The sequence below is a fragment of the Oreochromis niloticus genome, linkage group LG17 (assembly GCF_001858045.2).
Source record: "Oreochromis niloticus isolate F11D_XX linkage group LG17, O_niloticus_UMD_NMBU, whole genome shotgun sequence".
In the NCBI taxonomy this organism is placed as follows: domain Eukaryota; kingdom Metazoa; phylum Chordata; class Actinopteri; order Cichliformes; family Cichlidae; genus Oreochromis; species Oreochromis niloticus.
The window spans coordinates 17,370,103-17,393,471 of NC_031981.2; the positions used below are offsets into that span (position 1 = coordinate 17,370,103).

Here is a 23,369-nt window from a genome sequence, read left to right on the forward strand (position 1 = left end):
AGTTTAACAGCCGATGATTGTCTGCAGAGAAGCGCACCCACTCAGGAAATAATGCCCCAAAAATGATCCATGATCTTTTATTTGGAAAGGAGGAACATTTCAGTCAGTGCACTGTACAGCTTTACGGGTGCAAGACAGAACGCCTAAGTTCAATTTTTAGAGATGAGCAAGGAAGCGGAATAAACAATAACCTCTCAGTAGTCGATGGCTGATTCATTTGTCCAATCACACAACCCTAATCTGTTCTTTTATGCTTAATTGTAAGGTTGGCAGGTTTTTTGTGTGTTATTCATTTAACAGTGATGAAAAACATGGAATTGAACATTTGAGATGCTGATTGGTCCATAATGATAGATTTAAATGAGGGGTTTTAAACTAATTTGAGTTCACAGGCCACATACAAACCAGTACACAGTAATCTTTCAAAATAAGCATAATTTTCCTTTGTTTTAGTATAAAGAAGTGCATCTGCAAACATTTATTTTCAGTGAGTCAGCCCTTTACAAAGCAAATGATTAAAAACTGGAGATATTTTACAGTTTCACATTAAGTAGAACTTGCAGAGCGGATCTATAAAGACACAAAACCTCCATGTATGGGACATTTCAAGCAACTCGTCAGTCTTTTTCTGATCCTGCACAGTAAAACTTGAGCCACACCAGGAACAGCAGTGACACCCCTGAATTAAACAGTTATCCAGGCCGTCACTGATCGTCTCCGCTTTAAGCTGTAATTTAAAAGATGTGTTTTTTGGGGCTTCTGTGCGTACAGATAGTTGTTTGTCTAATTCAAAGCTTGGAGACTTACAGTCTTCACCGCAGGAAGCTACAGATTTTATGTAAATTAGTACGTTTTTGTTTTGCTTCTTCACAACATCTGATTTTTAGCTTTTTTTTGAAATCATGGTTCTCTTCAGGGAGAACCATGGGAGACTCATTATCTCTGCATTCACATGCATCCGTTTATTTTTTATTACTCGGATACAATTTGAACTGCCTAGTTTGGGACAAGTCAATATGTGGATATCCTCCTTTTATTTCCCCGTGGACAAACACCCTGATGTGCTGTCTGTGTTTTGGCTCCGAGTTCACCCATCTGTATAATAATCTAAATGGCCCGAGTGCAGACCCGGATCACGAGGCGAGCAGTGACCAGACATCGGCTCTGTAAAACTCTCCCTCTGTGTGTTTGTGTGTGTTCACATGTTAATAATTCTCAGCTCTCGCACTCAGACCTACTTTTCCAGTGGAAGTCCGATACGTGTGTTGACTGCTGAGCGGGAGGCCCAGGCAGATTTACACACTCGAATCTACTGCGTCCCAGTTGATATATGAGCAGGGTTTGTGAGTGTGTGTGTGTGTGTTGCACTGAAGCAGGGAAGAAAATCTACAAAAACATGTTGCCCTTTATCTTGTTCCTTCTAGTGGGATCATGTAGTGATCATTAGATGCTCTCTGATGTTTTTGGCTGCAGTTTGCTGCAGATAATTGTTGTTTTCTTGTTTCCTTACAAAATCTTCCGCCTACATTTACACAATGCAACTCAACAGCTCACTTTTCAACCTGTGGTACTTTTATTTTGTCATGATTTAGGGCAGCGTAACATAAGTTAGTGAAGCCTTGAGCTGAGCATTTTCACCGTAGCCGTCTTGCTTCATCTTTGATACTAGATGTGATTAGCGAGTCGTTGATCTGACTGGGAAATTGAATGATGCTGCACACTTGTATGTTTGAGACTCGCCACCCTGAAGTATATCCTGTATTGCCATAGTTTTTGAATTTATGGGGGCCATGATATAGAAAATGAACAGCATGTTGTATTTAATAAGACTTGAATCTAGCGCCTAAGCCTAGACGCTCATCAGGGGCTGGTTTTATAAAGATTCTGAAGCTTGAAGTGATTCACTTGTCGCTCATCGGTTTGAAGCTAATGGCTGGTCACTCGTGGACATTTCAGGTTGCCTAGGTAACCCACTAATGTGTTTACATGTCACATGTCAATAAACAGAATTTTCCACTCGAAGTTGCGGAATCTCATTTGCTGTCCGTTGTCTCTGGTCGCCATGTTGCTGCTAAACTCTTCTAGTGTGTCTGCAGCTTTAGTGTTTTCTGTAGAGTTAGACCAGTCTTAGGTTTGCACATCGACTAGTCGAATTGATTGACCAAAACACCGAAAGATAAAAAGAAACTTTCTGAATTTACCTCAGTGAACCTTTGTGGAAAGTTGTCCAATGGTTGCTGGTAGCCTTTTTGTAAATCACATCAGTAAATCCTGGATAAATAAATCTGAGTCATTAACTTTTCAAATCCACTGTTAGAAACTTTAAATGTTTTTTTTCTGCCCCAGTCGAACTGACATAGAAACCAGTTGGCAACCATGGCCATTAACTGGTTGGTGAATTGTTGCTGGAGTTTGATTGAAGTTACTGTGAAACTGATTACTAAATATCCAATCACAGTCAGTGATACCACCCCAGTAACAATAGCTTGCTACGGAAAAATGTGTACTCTCCTACTGGTTGGCAAGTGGTTGTTGGAGGTTGATGACAGTTGCTGTGAAATTGGTTGCAAAGAGATGAATGGCCCCAAAAACCTCCATGTGATTGCTTTGGTGGTCAGTAGTTTTCACAGACGATATCGTTTTTTTCTTTTCAGACACAAACTGCTCAGCGGGTATTAGTGAAACTGTCAAAAGTGAGACTGAAAACAGACCATTTTTCTCCTTTTGGCTACACTGATGACGCACAACTTTTGCTTTGAAGACGAACGTTTGTGTTGCACTTGACAAAGTTTTACCACCTCTCAGGCAGTAGCTGGTGTTTGCGGACAAGTCGGCTTCTTCTATGCAAACTACAGGTGAATACAACCAAAGCAATCACAACCTTTCTTTTAAAAAAACGTTCCTCTAACCAGCAGGAGACCAGCGGTGTGTGAAATTATTATTATTTTGGTAGAAACTCAACTTTGCAAGTGCTGGATTAGTCTATTCCTGCACGCTCATCTCAAGACAGCTACTTCCGACCGTACCCGACAAGTTACAAATGTTTTCATCAAGTTTCTGAGGAGAGATTACTAAACAGGAAGGTGCTGTTTTGGTCTTAACATATCAGTTCGACTCTGCCCCAGACCATTTCATTGTCATGTTATTCCCTCTTACTCGCTCCCTAGTTTCCAATCAATAAACACTAAAAGATTTCCCTAAAAAACAGAAGAGACCAGGTAAAAACATCACGGAAGTCTATGGAAATCCTCCTTAGTGAATCTGGCCCCAGGAAGTTTTTTAGTGAGGTCACAGATAGTTAACTCGTAGACTGCTATACATCCAGGCTTCTTTTTGCAACCACGGGAGTTGCCCCCTGCTGGTGTTAGAATGCCCCTCTTCACAAAGGCTGTGGTTACTAGTGGCACTTTTTTCTTTATTCTGTGTTAATTAAATCAGTTTATTTACAACACAACTTTGTTCTGGCTGTATTTCTTCCCCTCTGATTGGATGTGTGATGTTCTGAGGGCGTTTGCCATCTGTACTCAGGAGTAGCACAAAGAATAGCTTCATTAAGATCGATTCAATAACATGAATGATGATAATCGTTGCTGTTTGATACCGTAGGACTGTTTTTCACTGCTCGGGCTAATGATTGCTGACTCGGCTGCACGGCTACAGGCCACAGGACACAATTACAGTGTCATGTCTTCTGCTTGTGCATGCGTAACACAAAGACAACAGGAATAAAGGCACAAAACCCGCCCTCGGGGTATGTCAGCAGTTTGTGTGTGTGTGCGCTTTAGAGCCAAGTCTGACAGTGTGTGCGCTTTGCTGCCGTGGCAACTAGAGTTACCACATACTAATATTTTAGGTTGCCTTACATAATCGTCTGCTTTTGTCAATGCAGAGAGTAGATTTTCAGGCACCGGGGGCTGCTTGTTTGGAGCTCTCGCTGCTCCCATAACTGACCACTGTGAGGTCTTAGGAGTGCTTTACCGTCCCATCACCTGCCTTCCTGCCCTCCAGTCTGAGTACACAAAGCCTCTTACATACTGAGTATGCTCCTCCATAAGGATCCTCTTATTTTGCCAGCATGGTAGGGTGTGCTCACTAAACACAAGGCAGACAAAAGATGAAAGGAATCTGTTTTCTTTCTTTCTTGAGATAGTGTAAGTCCACCTGCCATTTTAAATCAGTGGTGTACGATACTGCAGCAGGTTTTCTTTCTTTTTTTAGTGCAGAGTTTCGCCTCAAAGCCCGAGTTGTCTGCAGGGTCTGAACAATGTCTGCCGTTTTCTCCACAGAGAGTGCATTTGTGCCTCGTTAGTTTTAAATGTCAGCACAATGCTTATGAGAGTTTTCATTTGGTCTCTTGAATGAGGCAATTTTGTACTTTTCAACAGCAATTTTAGGCACGCCGGCGCACCAGCTCTGCGGGGCATGCTGTCGATTTGTTGGTCATTTAACCCAGCACTTTTGTTCACACTGAAATATCTCAACTGCTATTGCATGAGATGAGTCAACTTGAGTACCCTGTATAGGACCACCAGAGTCTCCACTTTTGACTTCCACGCTGTGGCCTAACAGTAGCATCGACCCATTCGGCCTGTTCTGGCTGGGCCTCGCGGGGTTAATTAGGTGGACTCGGACTTGGAGGAAAAAGCTGGATTGCTGCTTTGGGTTCGGCACAAGTTCAAGTGTCTCTCGAGGTCATCACGCAGCATCTGCAGTGATGCAGACTGTGCTGGTTTGTTGGTGTAAAGAGCGAGCCAAATGCAAAGGCAAAGCTGTTGATTTAACCATTGATCTACATGCCTACCCTCACCCATGGTCACGAGCTGTGGGTAGAGACCGAAAGAATTTAGAGGAAATGAGCTTCCTCTGAATGGTGTGTGGGCTCAGCCTTGGAGAAGGAACGAGGAGCTCATAGTAGAGCCGCTATTCTACTGCATCTAAAGGAGCCAGCTGAGGTGGTTCGGGGCTCCGAGGCGAGGTGTTTCAGGCATGTCGAACTGGGAGGAGACATGGGGGCAGACTCAGGACAAGCCGGAGAGAGTGTGTCTCTCAGCTGTGAATACTGCTTTACTGAATCACAATGTTTCAGTTCAACTGACCTTCATCAGGCACAAAATGATGTTCGTATAATCACTCACACACACACACACACACACACACACACACACACACACACACACACACACCAGGTAGAATTCAAGCATCTTGTTGGAGAATAGTAATTGGTGAACTCTTAACATGTGTGTGCTTATAATCAGATAATGAGGCGATTAAATTTAAGAATGATAAGGATTGTAAGCGGGTTACGTGTTACACATTCAGGTGTACAGAGATTTTGAACCAGTTAACCAAATTAAATAACTTTGGTTACTCAAGTGTACTAGTGTAAAACTCCAGACCCGCAGGCCACTCATTTTAATAAAGCCCGCAGATATGCACATTTCGGTTTCTTAATAAATTGTGGCCAGACTGGGGAACCTCCTTTGCAGCTGCAAGCATACAAGCTAGTTAGCAGGAAATGGCATATAAAAAGGAAAGCTGATGCTGAGGGCAGGCAATTACAGGTCAGCCTGTATTCTGAGTACTGCTTTACAATGTGTAAAGAGTGTGTGTTTCAGATAATAGAATTTGCCTCATTTTGATATCACACACCAGCAGAGAGATGGAGCCACAGAGGAGTAAAAGCCCCAGAAAAAGAGGCGTGCAGCTACATCAGAATAGGTTCCTTCAAGCTAAATTTCAACGTAATGGAGCAGCAGAATCGAGTTTAATGATAGTTGAGGAAATGGCTAAATCAAGGAGGTCACTGAGTGGGAAAAAACTGCAATTTAGTTAATTTGCAATTTTAGGTTTTTATGTGCAGCCAATTTCATGCTAGGAGGATGGGCTGTATGGGGCTAAACGGGCAAAGATCTTTTTATTTTTTTAGCCAAATTTACCACGCAGTAATTGAGTAGTTTTTGCACTTTTGTTCTTTGTTGCCGTATTTAGAGCTTTGTGTGAACCAGTTTATGTGCAATGCAACAAGAACATTTCTTTTTCTGTTAAACTGAAGCATTTCATTTTCTGTCCCTCGACATTCTTGGCATGTTTGCTCCTAACTAAGCTGAGTTTGAGTTCTCCGTTCTAGTTGTGACGGTCAAAATTTCAATTTTCTGGTTTACTGCTATCCCACAGATGTCATTACAAACTAAGGTGGTAACCATGGAGATTAATATACCTGCTCAGTATGAGTATTGGGTGTAAAATATTTAAAGTTCTGTGCCTCATCAGCTTCTTTTAACATCACTTCCTCTTGAGAAATGCTGTCTGAATGCAGCATTATCCAACTCTCAGTGAAATGTTAGTCTCAGTCGGATATTATCAACAGTGGGAATATTTGTGGCATCACTAATGGCAGTTTGTTGTCTGCCTTTGGGTTTCAAGCCATGAATGGCCCAGTCGGTCATATGAAAGACAAATTAGCGCAGTTGTTTTTGACACATTATTGTGTTTATATTGTACAGACCAACCCAAAAACATAAAAACATCCACACTCATCAGATCATTATGTCTGCAGGCGGAGCGCAGCGGCTGCGATGTCCTCAGCATCCCGGTGCCCATTCGCCGCGGCGGCTCGGAGTCCAACCTGGACGTGGTTGACGGTGTTGGGCACGACGGCGTGGGTCTGGATTTCACCAAAGGAGCGCTGGGAATCGACAGCCTGCAGCAGAAGATCCTCAAGGTAAGAAGGAAAACATTGCACACCTGCTTCAGTGTGTGTCTGTAAATTTATTGTGTTTAATTTGAAAAGCTGTGGGCACACATGTGACACATCGGCACTCAGAACTCAAGCACCACACTTGAGTAAAAGACAAACTAAAGTATCTCCTTAGCTCTGTTTGGTGACACATGAAGCAACAGAAACAGTTTTTTTTATCCAGTAATGGACTAAATGTCTTTTAAATGTCAGTTCTGATATGGTGGGGAAAGAAAAAATCGACTCAGGTTCGTCTCGGTCCTGTCTTTAGAAATTAGAAGTGTTTTTCACAGTAGAGGCTTATCCTGCACTTTAATATCAACTTTTTACAACTGTAGAAACTAAGCTGAACTCATGCTGGGTGCTGTATATTCACTGGTTTATCCAAGCAAAAGTATTTTGAGACTTCAACAATAACCTATCAGTGAAATTATTATTACAATGTGATGAACTGCTGCTCCCAGTCAGGAATATACACAAAGAAACAAATACAGTGAATGAAAGCAGACCAGAGAAAACAGTTTGATCTGTAGCATCAGTATCAGATGGTAATTTTTAAACTTTCCATGGTTGGAATAAACTCGATCACATGACTGAGGGGCGCATTAACTGCTACCTTTTAGCAACAGGAAGCTAAAAAATCTTGGAGAGGAACTTTGTTTTGTTCTGAGGAAACGCCCCAGGTGAGGAGGTTTAGAGATGCCTTTAAGACCAGCTCTGTTTACACAGGATAACTTCTTCACAAGCCAACAAAGAAAAGCAGGTGTTAACGTCTCCTCTCATGGTTAATTATCATTAGGGATCAGAAGTGAGGGGCAAAATTAAATTAGTATCAGTGAGCTGAAAGACAAACAGGGCTGCTGTCAGTATTCATGCAGCATTATTTTATTCTAACATACCCATGTCAAAGATGAGCAGACTCATAGGACAAATCGGGGTGTCGGTAAGAATCAGAAGCGCTGGTATCATGCATGCTTAAATGATTTTAAATCTTCAGCAGCTGTTTTCACATCTGTCCTTTGGCTCTGCCTTCAGGTGACGGAGCAGATTAAGGTGGAGCAGACGGCTCGGGACCAGAATGTGGCCGAGTACCTGAAGCTTATGAACAATGCCGACAAGCAGCAGGTGTCGCGGATACGGCAGGTGTTTGAAAAGAAGAACCAGAAGTCTGCACAGACCATCGGTCGGCTGCAGAGGAAGCTGGAGCAGTACCACCGCCGCATGAAGGACAGTGAGACCAACGGGAAGCACAGCCAGAAAGACAGTGGCGGCAAGGAGTCCGGGACTCACAGCAAAGAGGGCAGCCTGCGGGACGTCAGCACCACCGGGCGCCACCAGGCGCTGGATAAGGTGAAGACGATCGGGCCCGGCGTGTCGCTCTCACCTCCATTTTTCTTCAGCAAGCCGCGGGAGTTCGCCAACCTCATCAGGAACAAGTTTGGCAGCGCTGACAACATCGCTCACATGAAAAGCTCTATGGAAACGGGGTCAGGGCTGCAGGTGGAGGGCGGCGCGAGGGGTCTGAGTGGCAGCGCTACCACAGTAGCCAAGGCGACCAAGTACCAGAGCGACGATGAGTGTTCCACCGGGACGTCTGCGTCAGCTGACTCCAACGGGAACCCGGCAGGAGGATCGGGGGCGGGGTCAGGGGGGCCAGGGAGGTCGGACTCCAGCGGGCGCCTAGTGGAGGTGCTGGACATGGTGCGGGACATCAGGGATGCTCAAGCGCAGCTGGCAGAGGACATGGAGACTCTGAACACACAGTTTAAACGAGACTACAACTACTTCACGCAGGTGATGCAGGAGGAGCGATACAGGTGAGCACAGCATCACGAGCCTGAGGAAGGCTTTTCTCCCAGAAAAAAAATTCTTGACATATTTATTAGTTTTCTTTTCTTTTTTTCGTGATTTCTAGGGAAGTTTTAGTGGGGAAAAGCTTGTGTGCTCCAGTACTTTTTTTTAAATGCTTCACGTCTCCACTGTCACCAGCATTAAAATGAGAAATGCCAAAAACATAGTATTTGAGGAAAAGAAAAATCTCCTAAACTGAGGTGCAAAAAAAATAAAATGACATTTGGTTGGTTATAAGGAGCTTTAGAGGATTTGTATTTTGTTTTTCTTCCCTGGTACTGAGGGCAGATTGTTTCTCACTGTGGAAAGATTTTTTTTAGTGTTTCTTTTTTGCGTCACGGATCAAAACAGAATATTTTGTGTTGTTCTGGGAGAGGAGAATATTGTTACCCACACACGATGGTTAAATACTCTTCCACGAACATTTTACAGATAATAGGGCACAGACTCACATGTTTCTTTCTTAAATATACCCATTAGTCAGCCCCTCAGGCTTTGAGTGAGCAACAGTTCAGTGTCAGCACCTTAAACGCCCCTGAAACAAGTAATTAAAAACCCATTTCAATTCTTAATATCTAAAATTTATTTCAACACCATAAATTGGAGAGATAGAGGGGGAACAAATCACGATTGAAATTTAATCCGTAGAGGATGAAATATGCAGAGTTCCCTGCCTCACTTACACAAACTGTGAATCCTCCCCTTCACTTAATGAATCCCCGACTGCGACACATTTCTCAGGCTGGACAAAACTTCACCGAGCCAACATAAAAATGTTAATTTTATGTAGCCTAATATTACAAATCATAAATTTATCTCCGGAGCCGACATTAAAATGTTTAACTGCTGGCTTTAGAGTCTCTGTGAAGCTATCACCAATAAAAAATTAACTATGACTTGTAAAATCACTTGTTTGTATTACTGAGTTCTGAATTAAATCAGAAAATCCAATAAAACACTGAACTGAGAAAGATAAGAGAAATATTATACTGTGTGAAATATTTCTGCTAAACAAATGATGCTGTTTTTGTTTTGTGGAAGGTTTTTTTTTCCTTAGAATATGTGTGCTGCAGTCATGTCACAGGAATATTTGCACAATGATTTGTACGACTATCAACACGAAATAAAAAAGCTAACTAAAGAAGCTAACCGTGGGATGCTAGCAGAGGTTTTTTGCTCAGAAGGCAAAAGGTTTGAGGATCACTGATCTGTATCAAGTAAAATTGTGGAATAATTGTTCGATGAAGATGTTTTTACACTTCGGTGCTTCAGTAATGGTAGCATTTCTCTCCTAACAGAGCTAACGTTGTCATTACATGAGCTGTTGAACTTTAGAGAGCTTTTGACAGTTTAGGAGTCCATTATTAAAAGCCTAAAAATAGCCGGCAGAGCTTACACATAAACCCCCCAACCAAGGGCAAATGCTCTGAGCAGCTCGGCTGCAGCAGATACACTGCTGTACTGTTACGTGCCCACACACTCTCAATAATGCATTGTTTCTCTCTCCTTGGCTCTCTCCGCCTCCACCTACTCTGCATGTTTGTGGGTGTTTCTGTCTGTCAGGTATGAGCGGTTGGAGGACCAGCTGAATGACCTGACGGAGCTGCACCAGCACGAGACCAGCAATCTGAAGCAGGAGCTGGCCAGCATTGAGGAGAAGGTGGCCTACCAGGCCTATGAGAGGGCCAGGGACATACAGGTGACCTATGTTTGTGCATAAGCCCCCACCACTGCTACAGCACAGGGCTGGTTTAGATTAGAATCGAGGATTAACCCTGTAATTAACCAACGTCTTACTCAAATTATAAGGTTATTGAAAGACCCCATTTATTATTGCCTTATTTACAGTGTTCAGTTTACCGAGTTTAGACGAGTTTGACCCCTTAGTGGGAAAGGTCACTGCGTAGTGTACCTTCATCATTTGAGGCTATCCTGGTAAAAGTGGTTTCTGCCAGGATGACGACAGGCCTAGCCACATGGCATGAATGCTCACTGTGGTTGATGGGTTTGCTACAAGATTTGCTACAAGAAAGCTTAAAGGAGGGAGGAGCTTTTTTCCCCCCAATTCATATCACTGCAAGATTAGCATTTTGGAGAAGTAATTAATCTGAATCTGTTTTAATTAAAAATTTCTGAGCGTCCTAAATACAACCATGTGGTTGTGTCTCTCATGACATGTCACACTGAAGCCACAGCAGTCCCTCCATTGCTTCCTATTTCTAATCGGACGTTCTTGCGCTTGTTTCTAATGCAGCTGAAGTTCATACATGATCCAGTTTTGCTGCCCTTTTGCTGTGACTCACTGCTCTCCAGAGTTTCCCTGATCTCTAACCATTTTTCTGTGTGTGCTCGCGCATGTGTCGTAGGAGGTGCTGGAGTCGTGCCAGACTCGCGTGTCGAAGCTCGAGCTCCAGCAGCAGCAGCAGCAGCAGACCATCCAGCTGGAAGACACAGACGCCAAAGTGCTGCTGGGCAAGTGCATCAACATCATGCTGGCCATCGTCACCGTCATCCTGGTGTGCGTGTCCACTGCGGCCAAGTTCACCGCCCCGCTGCTGCGCAGTCGCCTCCACTTGGCGCTCACCTGCGTGGCCGTGTCCCTGCTAGCGCTGCTGTGGAAGAACTGGGAACATTTGCAGTGCGCTTTGGAACGATTGCTCCTCCCACACTGAGACCGGTGTGTCCAAAGCTTGGTGGGGAGGAAATCAACATGTAGCCTTACATGAGCCGATGATTCTGGGCTCCACGGTGACTCGGTTTAAGGCTCTGAGCCTCACCTAGAACACGTAAGCTGACATAAATGCTCAAGACCTGAACCGAAACTCTCTGAAGGTGCACACATGAAAACGTGGCTGCTCTGCTGCAGATCTGCGGGGCCAACAAAAGATAAATCGGCTCGGCTGCTTTCATCTGGTCACCAGGAGACTCTGGTGGCACCGGCAACACACATACACTAAAGTCTAAATATAAATGAGCGGGATTACATCAGGGCATGGAATAACACGTTATTTTTTTCCTGTCCTTTAAAGGGAAGTGTTTCTGTTAGAGCACCACCTCCACACAAACTGGCAGTTATGTCCAGTGGACCTGATTTGAATGTGCACACCAAGCTCGCTGTGACAAACACAAACACACATCCACCTGAAGGTTCATTCGCACCGCGCCTCTCTCTCGCTGCTGTTCTGTATTTATGTGAGGTTTCTTTAATTTCAGCATCTCCTTCAAAGCGACAGTTTGAGGTCTGGGATTGCACATTGTTTTAACCTGTTTTCTATCAGTGTGTAATTCTGTGTATTCGTGTGCGTTGTGCACCTGCTCGTGTGTCTTTGTACTGTGTTTCTTCAAGGACCAGTTAGACATTTTGGAAGATAGGCTCAAGTCTGGATGGTAGATGTGCAGCTAGAGCCGGGAGAGATCATTAATGGATGTGCTGTGAAAGAATCACGCTCGCCTTCTGAGAAATCTGCTGTAAGAAATTAAAACCTTTAAGCTACAGCTGCAGTGAAAAGTGATGCTCAAACCTGCTTTTATCGCCCTCCTTCGTTTTTATTGCCCAAATCTGACCTCTCACAGCGACTCGCAGTAACTAAATGATTATAAATTTGAAAAAATACTCCTAATTATGAGTTAATTTAATGAATTAGCTTCATGATTCTGCTCACCTCAACTGCCTGCTTTTTTCCCTGATCCATATTTATTATTGTGCAGTCTTCTGGTGTATCTTTGAATCCTCACAATAATCCTTATTTATCTCAAAGTCAATCCTCGATGCGGCCCCTCGGTCACGGTGCTTTCAGAAGCAGCAGCCGCTGCTCAGGAAACGACTTCAGGCAGTTATTTTAAAGCCCAACCAGTCCAGTTTTGTCCAAAATGAGCTTAAAATGCTCACATTCCTGCAAGTTGTGTTTTTATTGGTGTTTTGGTCCAGAGCTCCGACCCGGCCCAGTCAACGTTTCCTGCCAGAGCGCTGAACAGATTTCCTCACAGTTTTTGTTACAGATGCAGTAAAACAAGAAAAATTGTTTAAAATGTGCACACAGCTTTATCTTTACCACGATAATGATCAGATACACCTGTCATTTACTGGGCAACAAAATGATGGCCTCTCTCTTTCCACATAAAGATGACATTCGACAATCTCCACATTTCCTGTAATGACACAAAGTTTTGATACATCTGTAATCAATAAAGAGGCTGTTAGACAATATGTTCCTGTAGAGCCAGAGACCACTTCATTAACTTCTGATGGATACACAGTCATTTTATTCTGAAGTAGCCTGAAATATGACAGAAACTCCTCAGTTCAGGTAAAAGAATCAACAGTTACTCCTAACAGGCATCCGAGATGGAAAGGGTTAAAGCCGGGGGCGGGACATAGAGATAGACAGCATCTCTGCATCGCTTCATTCTGTCTGAAACAAGCCGGGTTACCTCCCTGCTGGTTACCGCCAAGTTTCTTTTACCTGTTTGTCGCACTCACCTGCTCGTCACCACGTCTGATTTGATCAATGTGTTCAAAAACACCAGGGACTGGTTACTTGCCTTATAGTTGGCCAACATCTCCGTCCTCTGGCTCTAACTTCACACTGAATAGACCAAAACAAAAAAAAAAAAAAAAAGTGACTATTTCCCAAAATGTCAGGCTGCCTGTTTTGAAGTGAAAGCTGCTTAACTGCCTCATCTCTTGTTAATTTGGTGTTTTTGTGGTTATTTTGTTATGATGTTTGTGTTTTCAGGTAACTGTTGCTTCTGAAAGCTTTTCAAAGCCTCCAACAGTGAGAAGGGAAACCTTTTACTAACATCAGGAAATAGCTGAGAAGCAGAGGCTGTTTTCTCACACAACACATGTAGAGAGAACACTAACGCGTGATGCAGTTTGGTGCACGTGGAGGGAAATAAGGTGAAAATATGCCGATTTCAAATTGTTTAAAGTTGACACGTGATCACATGCAAGCTTCACTTTTTAAGTCCTGGATCATTAGATGGCCTTTTTTGCAGAGGTGATCAGAACAAATTAAAATGTATGTGTGTGTGTGTGTGTGTATGTGTGTGTGAAGCCTTTGATGCTGCGTTCATGTCCAGGGGGAAAAAAACACGGCTGCATTCAGACGCTCTGTTCTGATATTTAGAAGATTTGAGAGGCTGAAGACTTTTCTCTTTTTACTTGAAATAAGCGTCTGTTCAAGCATTAAAGCAGCATGTTTCCCAGCAGCGATAGCCGCTTTCCTGCACGTGACTTGAATGCAGCATCGCAGACTGGACAGAGGGAAGTGAAAAATGTAGCTCCCCGACCCTGTTTCACTGTGATGAAGATGATGACGAGGGGGTTAAAAAATAGGACCGATGCCTTTTCAGTGCAGCCTGTTTTTTCTTCTTCTGTGTGTCCTTTTTCTGTTTTTCTCTATTCTAAGAAGAAAAAAAGCCAAATATGGAGGTTTTTATGAAACCTAAGCTCATCTTTGATGTTTCTTTGCAAACTGGTTCAAACATTATCTCTGTTAGGGGAGACGTGCACCTCCTCTCCAAAGCTCTGAGTTCATGGTGTGTGTGTTTTCTTTGTCTTTTTCTTTTCTAATTTCTGTGCATTAGTTTCTGGTTATGGGTTTTCTGTAACTGTAATATTATTATTATTATTTTTTCAGATGATAAAATAAATCATTGTTTTTCTATCAAGGTGCCTTTTTAAAAAAAAATAAAAATCCTGAGCTTCTTATTGATTATGGAAGACGTAATCCAACTGTGAAGATCATACTGCTCTGCAAGCTTCATAAGGAATACATGCATAAACCAGGGTGTAAATCACCTCGACTTACAGCAGCTGGATAAGGTTTTAGAAACGACATTGATTTAACTGTATTCAATTTCACTGCTGTCTTCAGTTTAAATTCATGGATGCTTAAAAATCCATTAGAATCTTCTGTAAAACTCAAGTGCAGGCGAACAAAGGGAAGTAATTTAGGATTTGCAGGCACAGATGGATGTTAAATTGAATGCCAGGTGTCTTTTATTGCTTTTCATTAAGGCAGACATTTTCATTCTGTTTTCTCTGAGAGACAAACATCAAATCAAAGCAGCAGCAGCCCCACCCAGGATTTACAGTTATCATTAGCTGCACAAAACTGGAATTTCCAGTTTTCTGGTTTTGCTGACCTCTGGCGATGATGTTTTGTGAAGTGTTTTCCCCTTACAAAGGCTTACAAAGGGTTCATACTGTATAGATGTGTACAGTGAAAACATCAATGGTTTGTGGCTTTAAATAGAGAGAGAGTGACAACTAGCGGCCAAACAGGAGCATTGCCTCCAAATATCTCTAATTAGTTTTATTACATAGATCTGCTTCAAATATTTTTTAAATTATATACAGCAACTATACTAAAATAATTAGAAATTCACTATTCAGTTAGATAGTACCCTGCCTTTCTTACTGGAACCATGAATTCTGATAAATACGCAAAAAACTAAGGAAGGGACATGATTCTTTTTCACAGCACTGTATTTGCACTGTTCCAGTGATGGATGCTCAAAATAAGCAGTTCTGATAATGAGGTCAGTGTATACATCAGTAATCCCTGTGAGCCAGCAGCTCAGGCTTCAGACTGCTTCAAATGTCTGGTTTCAGTCTGTTTTTTTCTTGGCTCTGCATGATGTGAAAGAAAGTGGATATTCCTAATATGGTCATATTTGGCATATAGCCCCAACCAGTTTTAAACATTCTGTTTAACAGCCAATCAGAGAAAAGTTTGCTTAAATGATACTAAGGGAGCTTGTTTTGGACAGAGGATGAAGTGTTGGGCTGCAATAAACATAAATAAGGATTATTTAGAAGTCTGAATCATGCAAAGCTGCTCTAGTGGAATACAAACATTAAAATGTGCAGCTGGTTAGGTCTGGTTAAATAATTGCACACACATTTTTGTAATACTAGCGATGTAGGTTCACAGGTGATTTGTAATAGATAACAGCTATATTATTAGTACATAAAGTTACTACATCTATTTACAAATCTAGCTACACTGTATTCCCAATAGAGTAAATTACCTTTTTTACCCAACAAAAACAGACTATGAGTGTTTACTAACCGAGTGCTGAAAACATGAAAAGGACTTAAATTCAAGCTACAAAAATTAAAGGTTAAAATGTGCAAATTTATGATTTTCCAATCCTAGTATTTCTCTTAAGTTTATTCTCAGAAATTCTGACATTAAAGTTGAGCTAACCTGTCCTGGGTGAAAAAAAACCCACAAAAACAAAAAACACCTGTTGCTGCGTTCATCCGCAGCAGCAGGTGGCGATAGTGAGGGCTGTTGCTGCTGTTTTGGCGCAAAGCGGAAGCTGTCATAACGGTCCCCCTCATGAAAACGAAAAGTTCAGTGCTGTTGTTTGGGTTTAGCAAAGGCACCTTATTATTTACTGTTTGAAAAAACCTCCCGTGGTTGATTTATGTGAAACATCTGACGTTAACTGAACGTATCAGCGCTGGTTAGCGGTAGCTGCTTCAGGCATTAATGTGTTGAGGCTAGCGGGAGCAGCAGCAGACCTGGTTTAGCCTTGAATTTATGTTGTTTTTAAATGATCTGAGCAACTTTTGGACTAACCTCAGCTTTAAATGGACGAACACAAGGAGAACATTCACGGCCAGGAAGACAATGTGAAGACGTCCAGTGTAAACGAGCATGAGAAGGTGGGTGAGCTAGCAGAATCACTGCTCCGTGTAAACGCTGTTTGTGTTGACGTAAACTGACTGGCTGGTGCGTTCATTGACACCAAAGACAGGCCGGTGAGAGATATCTGTCCCATTGGGTTCTTTGGTAAGGCGCCGACTTGATGAAAATGACTAGAAACGGCGTTACTTTTTAGTTATTCTTGTATTGGAGTAATTAATACTAAAATATATGAAGTAGACGGGAGCTACATCACTGTGTTTTGTTAATGTGAGCCCTACAAATCGATCCCGATTCTCTTTTGCTCTGTGTACTTCATCTTGTCCTGTTGTATTTTAATTGACTGAGCTATTCTTTTTTTTTAAGCTAAAGAGATCGCTAGTCTCGGGTTAGACCCTGTTTTCCTTCAGTTTTACTTCTTAAAGGCACATATTCAACAAGAGGTTTGCTCCAAGTTGTCAGGATAGCATCGCACAGTGGGTGCTCATCCATGATGTGACTCTTCTGCTCCACCACCTCCTAAAGGAGCTCTGTTGGATTGAGATCTGGTGACTGTGCTGGCCATGTGAGGTCAGTGAACTCACTGTCATGGTCAAGGAACTAGTTTCCTGTTAGAGGACAGCAGAGGCACCCAGTGTGGTCGTCTTCTGCTTCAAGGTTTGAGATGCTCTTCTGCACACTTTACCTTCCTACTCTTCTACATGGTTCCATTAAGTTTGAACAGTCTGCCTATTTTCCTTTGACCTCCTAGAGATGGTTTTGTGGGAAAATCCCACTAGATAGGTCTGAGTATTTCAGAAACTGCTATCTACATTCTTTTGCAGATAATCTGATCTGACGTGTTGTTGGCCTTCACTCTAAAATGATCTGTTCCTCCAAACAAACCATTCCTTCATGCTCTCTGTGTTTTTGATGGCCAAATTTGTAGAGTTACATCATTCTCTGACACATAACGACCCACACGTCTCCTCCTCAGGAGAAGCCTAGCAGCAGGTTGTGTCCTGCGGGAGAATCGGCTCCTCAGGTGTCCCCGTCTCAGTCGAAGGGTGACTTCAGCCATCCGGTGTACAAAGAGATTGCTTTGGCCAATGGCCACATCAACCGCATGACGAAGGATGAACTTCGGATCAAGTTAGCGGAGCTTAAGCTCGACACACGGTGAGTTTTTAATAAATATTTGAGAACCAAACACTCGTGCTTGTCCCTTAGAAGTGTTCCACCAAATAGTTTTTCTCTTGGTGTGTGCAGAGGAGTGAAGGATGTGATGAAGAAGAGATTGAAGAGCCACTATAAGAAACAGAAGCTGATGCAGACAGCAGCAGAGGGAGGCCCCACCGACACGTACTACGACTACATCTGTGTGGTGGACTTTGAAGCCACATGTGAAGAGGACAATCCCTCAGACTTCCTCCACGAAATCATTGAGTTCCCCATGGTTCTCATCAACACGCACACCTTGGAGATTGTTAGTAAAGATTGTGACTTAAATCATGTGCTGTCTTTTGTTGTTGTTGTTTTTGTTGTTGTTGATGATAATGATGTTCTTCTAACGTTCTGCACAGGTGGACACCTTTCAGGAGTACGTGAAGCCCGAGCTTAACCCACAGCTCTCAGACTTCTGTGTGAAGCTGACGGGAATTACGCAGGTTGGTTGAGTTCACATCACATCACTATCATTTTACACGTGTGGGTCATTAACTCATTTTTCTGTGTTGTGTTGGTAGAAAATGGTCGATGAAGCAGACCCGTTCCCAGTAGTCCTGCAGCGAGTTGTGTCGTGGCTTCAGGAAAGGGAACTCGGAACAAAATACAAATACGCCATCCTGACTGACGGGTGGGTTTCACGTCAAAGCTTCTGCAGGATGTTTACTTTCTTCTCCTCACTTGGTTTACAGCGCCGTTTCTTTAACATCCTCCACAGGTCGTGGGATATGAGCAAGTTCCTCAACATCCAGTGTCGGGTCAGCCGAATCAAATATCCTCCGTTTGCAAAGAAGTGGATAAACATAAGAAAGTCATACGGAAACTTCTACAAGGTACATTTTCCAGCTTTTTACAGACACGCTTACATTTTTTAGATTTTTAAAACTGATTTTAATATTAGTCAAAGATGATTTCATTTATTTAGGGGAAAAAAGTTATCCAAAGCTACCTGGCTCTGTGTAAAAAAGTAACTTCACCCTTATTTCATTAATCACACCCAGCTCTGATTACTGCAAGACCTGTTGAATCAAGAAATCACAAATAGAACCTGTCTGGCAAAGTGAAGAAGGCTAAAATATCTCAAATAGCAACACATCAAAGCCCAAAGAAACAGCAAAAAGGAACAAATACTTTTTCACAGCACTGTACTCGTACTGTTCCAGCTCATTTTAGTCCTTAAACCCTCTGCATGCCTTCCTATGTCACGTCCATGAACCTCCTCACAGATTTGGCAGATTTCTCACATGTCCTAATGTCTTCTATGATAAAAGGTCTCCACTGCTAACCAGCCATATTTTATTCTTCTTCCTCCAGGTGCCGCGTACTCAGACGAAGCTGAGCACCATGCTGGAGAAACTCGGCCTGACGTACGAAGGTCGTCCTCACTCCGGGCTTGACGACTCACGCAACATAGCGAGGATAGCTGTCCGCATGCTGCAGGATGGCTGCCAGCTGCGTGTCAACGAGCGCATGCACGGTGGCCAGCTGCTCTCGGTTCCCAGCTCGGCGCCTGTGGAAGGAGCTCCGCCTCCACACAACCCCCGCAGCAGGGACTAGAAACATGACCTCTGGGTGACTCTTTACCCCTGAAAATACTTCTACTGGAGCTCAAAGTTTCCCTTCCGACCATTTATTTTTACACCAGATCTTTAAAAGTGGATCATTCCTTCATTTTCTGGGTGGAAAAGTCTGCCTCGCCACGCCTTACCGAGCTGCTGTTTCTCAACAGTATCACTGAGTATATCTTTCAGTTGTCTTGTGGTGGAGAGAATTCAGTGTTTACCCTCGACAGCATAATAAAGCCTAATCTGCAGCTTCACATGAACACACATATCAACAATTTTGAACTACTGTGCTAATAAAACACATAAATGCTGCTGTGCTGTTTAAGGTGCTGCACGATGACACTGTTCACCGCTTTCCTCGGAGAGAGTCGAGGGTTGGTGGTCCTGTGGACTCGGACAGCTCCATAAACGGACCTCTTAAAGAAAAGCTGTAATTAAGGAGTTCAGCCTGTGTTGTACTGTCGTCACGTGTACAGAAGTCTTGATTTAATGTTTGTTTCATGAATGAGGATTTGTTTCAACTGAAATGTCTCTGCGGATCTTCTGATAAGTAATGCAAATAAAATGTCTCTTTTTGTTTGCAGTTTTTCATCTTCTTCACTCTGTGTGATGCATACTTTAGATTCAGCAAATTTTGAAGGGACGAGAGGCAGTCGAGTCACTCTAGAAGCTCAGCACAGGTGCCTTACAGCAGGCAAGCGTTGACAAGCTGAACCTGCTCTCAGGGCATCAGGGGTGGTATTCTATGGCAAATACTAATCAGGCTCCACAGTGCTGGGCAGCAAGCGCAGGGCCCACTAGAGGGCGTCACACCTTTATGGCACCATCATGAAGCCGGTTTCTGACTCGCTGATCAGAGACTTTCACACTGTCCTGCTGGAGGTCATTTTGTAGCTCTGGCTGTGCTCATCCTGTTCCTCTTTGCACAAAGGCCTCTTAGAAGACTGTAGAGTAACTCTAGAGTAACTGCTTGTCTCCTGGAATTTCCTCCCTGCTCTTAAGACTGTGCTGCGAGATGCAGCAAACCTTCTGATATTTGAACATATATATGGACTACCTGTGTGACCTCTGTAGGGTCCTGGTATCGCCTCATGCTTCCAGTAGTGAGACTCTGAAAACCTGGGTGTAAACTGAACACACTGTAGTTTTAATCTAACCATTATGTGCATGTTTGCAGACCCATCTGTCTGTACTATGATCATCAAAAGAAGTGCAGACACAGCTTTCCCTCAAGGTTTCTTTGTAATTCAGCTCCTTCTATCATCACGTCTCTCGGGCTTTATGGCTGTGCAGCCCATTTCTCTGGTCTTTATTTATTTATAATAGGAAAAAAAGTAATTTTTTTTTTTTTACCAAAACACAAAAGATTAAACAAGACCAGCTGACATGTGTTTTCCTTGTAGTCAAGTTTATTATTGGCTGGTGGTTAAGGCACCATGTCCAAGTGATATCTTTGGATTATTAAGTACATGTGAACTGTTAATTCTTTTAATATAGATGTTTAGTTACAGTTAAACACAGATTGTAGTAACATATGCAGGTATATTGGCTTCGAGGTCATGATGGCTTCTTAGTGGTTTCCTTCTGGACTCCTTACTTCAATACTCTGACGGTCTTTGGCAGCTTTAAAGCTTTTTTTCTGTCGTTAAAACATTTTTTGGCAACGTCAAATATATTAGTGCTTTTATTTAACAGCCGTAAAAGGAGCAGGCATGTGGGAGCAGTACGTCAGACACTTTGGCACTGTCAATAAAGTCTAAGGCGGTGATGGTTTCATCACAAACAGGTGCTGTACAGCGCTACTTTGCGGCTGATCTCCTCCAGCATGTTGCGGGCGGTTTGCTCCAGCTCAGCCAGCTCTTTAGCTTTAGCCTCCAGGATGTGCTGGTTGTCCACGTAGGAGACCTCTAACTCTGAAAATGCCAGACAAAAACATAAAACTGTCTTTTCTTAACTGTTTAAATTACATTTCTTGCACGAGTGGAATATTTTGTCTTAATTTTTATATATCTGATCGTACTTCAGAAACTGACTCGAGATCAGTCGGCTGGTTTGTAACAGATTATTTCATGTGCTTCTGTGTATTTTTTAACAGGAGAGGATCCAATAATGTAAAAAGAAACAGATCTAAACAAACAGGAGGAGAGCAAACTCCCGTCTTGTTTGTTAGAAATGCATTAATTTAAAAGAACAGAAGATAAAGCTACAGAGTTATTATAAATTTATCTGAACAGTGTTCACCTTTCAGTCTTTCTAGCTTTCTGCTGCTCTGATTGAGCAGTTCTATGGCCTCCTGCTGCAGTTCGTCTGCCCTCTTCTTCGCCTGCTGCACCGACTCCCCTTTAACCTCCACCTGGTCCTCCACCTCAGCGAATTTATCCTTCAGCTTCTCGTTGAACTCCTGCACACAAACAAACACCACACTGCAGCAGGAGTGGAAAATTACCCATAATTCACATGCAAACCAACATTGGACGCGCGCGTTTGTGAGACCTGCTCTGCCTCGTCCGCGTCCTGTTTGGCCTGCTGCGTCGTCCGCTCGGTCGACACCATTATCTCCTTCATCTCCAGGTTGTTCTGTCTCAGCAGGCCGACCTCCCTCTCCAGCTGCAGCAGGCGGCCCGTGGTGTTACTGAGCTTCAGCTCCGACTTGGCCGTCTCCGACTCCACCTGACGCACAAAAGCACAGATTTATCTTGTCTTTTCTTTTTCACTTCTTCTTTTTAACTGTTCAGGGTTTGCCTCATACTCTTTTTGCTAATCCCACCATCATTAATTTCACCTCCATCTCATCCCCACTAAGCCAGAGTTTCCCCTGTGAGTTCACATGAAAGGAGTGGCATCTTCTGACCAATCACAGCTAAAAAAAAACAGGCTAAAGTTTAGCCTATTCAATGCCAGGAAGGAAACCCAACTATAGCATTGACATAAGATATAAGGTTACAGAACTCTTATAGCATAATAAGTTATCTTTAAACAACTATATTTATTACTGATGATCATCGGGGAAAGCTAAAGACTTCAGATGCTATTAAAAATCTTTGGACTCTCCTGTGATCCACAGGCAGAGGTCTGAGGGATCGTCCAGGAACTGTGAGGCTATTTTCGTGGTAGAAGTGATCCACATTTATAGTACCAAAAACCCAAAGTTAACCCTGAAATAACCCAGATAAGCCAAAATCTGTGGCTTTCCTCGGAATTTCTTTCGTATGAAAGCGAAGACACGGCTACCTTTGAGTCGTTTCATGAAAGGTGGCGTCAGTGAAAGCATGGTAGATAGAAGAACTATCTATTGCTCAAATTGTAAAACTGTGAGAAAGAATGTTTTGTTTTTCTGTCTTAAAAAGGACCCAAACTGGGTTATTTTAGTTGTAAATATTTTTTCTGTACCCAGTTCAGTTTCAGGAAGTTTTTGGAGCTCATTCAATCTTTCAAGTTTAGTTTAATTTTAGTTAAACTTGAATCCCTTTGTGTTTTTGTGGGCAGCGTTGTCAGGCATTAGTAAGTCAGTTTTCTCTACGTACGGTCAGCTTTGGTTTGTTATATTATTTTTTATTTTTTCAAAGTTTCTAATTTAATTTCAGTTATTTTTTCACGTTTATTTTTAATAGCTTAGACTAAAAATGCTTTTTAAAATAAAAATATTACGTCCGAACACCCAACAGCAATAAAACATTTTTATATCACCGTGATTAAACTAAATCAAAGCTGAGCGTTTCCTGACTGCAATATTGTTTTTAAAGTCAGTTGTTACTGAAAACAAGGCAGACCTTTCTAAAATGGCAACAACGTACGACTCCATCTCTTGACCTTTGTGCTGTTTTTGTCATCCCAAAACAGTAAATAGAGTCACTGAATCAAACCGCATCATCACTGAGGTCACCGTACAGCGTTCAGCAGGTCCATGGTGCCCTTGGTGTTGTTCTGGGCCAACTCAATGGCGTCCATGGCGACGCTCTGAGCGCGGTCGGTCTCGTCCAGGGCCGACTTCACTACTTCTGCGGTGTCCTTCATGTTAGACGCCTTCTCGCTGACGGATAGAGAGAAAGAAAGATGGGTTTATTTACACATTTCTGTGAGGGGCAGCCAATCAGAAGAATGTCAGTTAAAAGGGGGAGGAGCTAAAACAGCTTGTTTTTCACATTTTAAATTTGTAGTTGGCTTCTCATCTGCTCCCTACCCGCTTCACTGACTGACCTCCTGTGTTTGAGCTCAAACTGGTAACAAGGTTTGAGATTTTGACTAATCACCTGCCTCTGATGTCCTGCATTTAGCTCCTAGTCCAAGAAAATGTTTACACCAATTACAGAAGAAAACAAAAATATTGCCACCTGTAAGACTGCAAAAAAGATT

At 42.7% G+C, this 23,369-nt stretch overlaps 3 protein-coding genes across 5 annotated transcripts in view; 2 read left to right on the plus strand and 1 right to left on the minus strand.

Annotated features, from left to right (window-relative positions):
* LOC100689936 (transmembrane and coiled-coil domain protein 3) overlaps positions 1–14,256 on the plus strand; it is a 62,580-nt gene extending 48,324 nt beyond the window's left edge. For both annotated transcript variants that reach the window (XM_005475883.4, XM_005475884.4), the window contains exons 2-5: positions 6,557–6,721; positions 7,772–8,553; positions 10,151–10,286; positions 10,954–14,256. In XM_005475883.4, the coding sequence (XP_005475940.1) occupies positions 6,557–6,721; positions 7,772–8,553; positions 10,151–10,286; positions 10,954–11,259 (1,389 nt within the window). In that variant the 3' untranslated portion in view covers positions 11,260–14,256. The remainder of the gene's footprint in view (positions 1–6,556; positions 6,722–7,771; positions 8,554–10,150; positions 10,287–10,953) is intronic.
* Positions 14,257–15,885: 1,629 nt separating this feature from the next.
* On the plus strand, positions 15,886–19,494 carry eri1 (exoribonuclease 1). 2 transcript variants are annotated; one of them, XM_025899499.1, is made up of 8 exons: positions 15,886–16,268; positions 16,615–16,905; positions 17,225–17,406; positions 17,497–17,713; positions 17,811–17,894; positions 17,973–18,082; positions 18,170–18,284; positions 18,766–19,494. In XM_025899499.1, exons 3-8 carry the CDS (start codon positions 17,354–17,356, stop codon positions 19,006–19,008), a joined length of 822 nt encoding a protein of 273 aa, XP_025755284.1. In that variant the 5' UTR covers positions 15,886–16,268; positions 16,615–16,905; positions 17,225–17,353; the 3' UTR covers positions 19,009–19,494. The 2 variants fall into 2 exon arrangements, with proteins under 2 accessions (XP_025755284.1, XP_003448147.1); XM_003448099.5 differs by lacking the exon at positions 16,615–16,905.
* Positions 19,495–20,403: 909 nt separating this feature from the next.
* The window catches only part of lamb1b (laminin, beta 1b), a 31,984-nt gene continuing 29,018 nt past the window's right edge, over positions 20,404–23,369 (minus strand). Inside the window, exons 30-33 of the mRNA XM_003448100.5 lie at positions 22,905–23,046; positions 21,510–21,686; positions 21,258–21,417; positions 20,404–20,929 (exon numbers count right to left, since the gene is read on the minus strand). Of these exons, the coding sequence (XP_003448148.1) occupies positions 20,793–20,929; positions 21,258–21,417; positions 21,510–21,686; positions 22,905–23,046 (616 nt within the window). The 3' untranslated portion in view covers positions 20,404–20,792. The remainder of the gene's footprint in view (positions 20,930–21,257; positions 21,418–21,509; positions 21,687–22,904; positions 23,047–23,369) is intronic.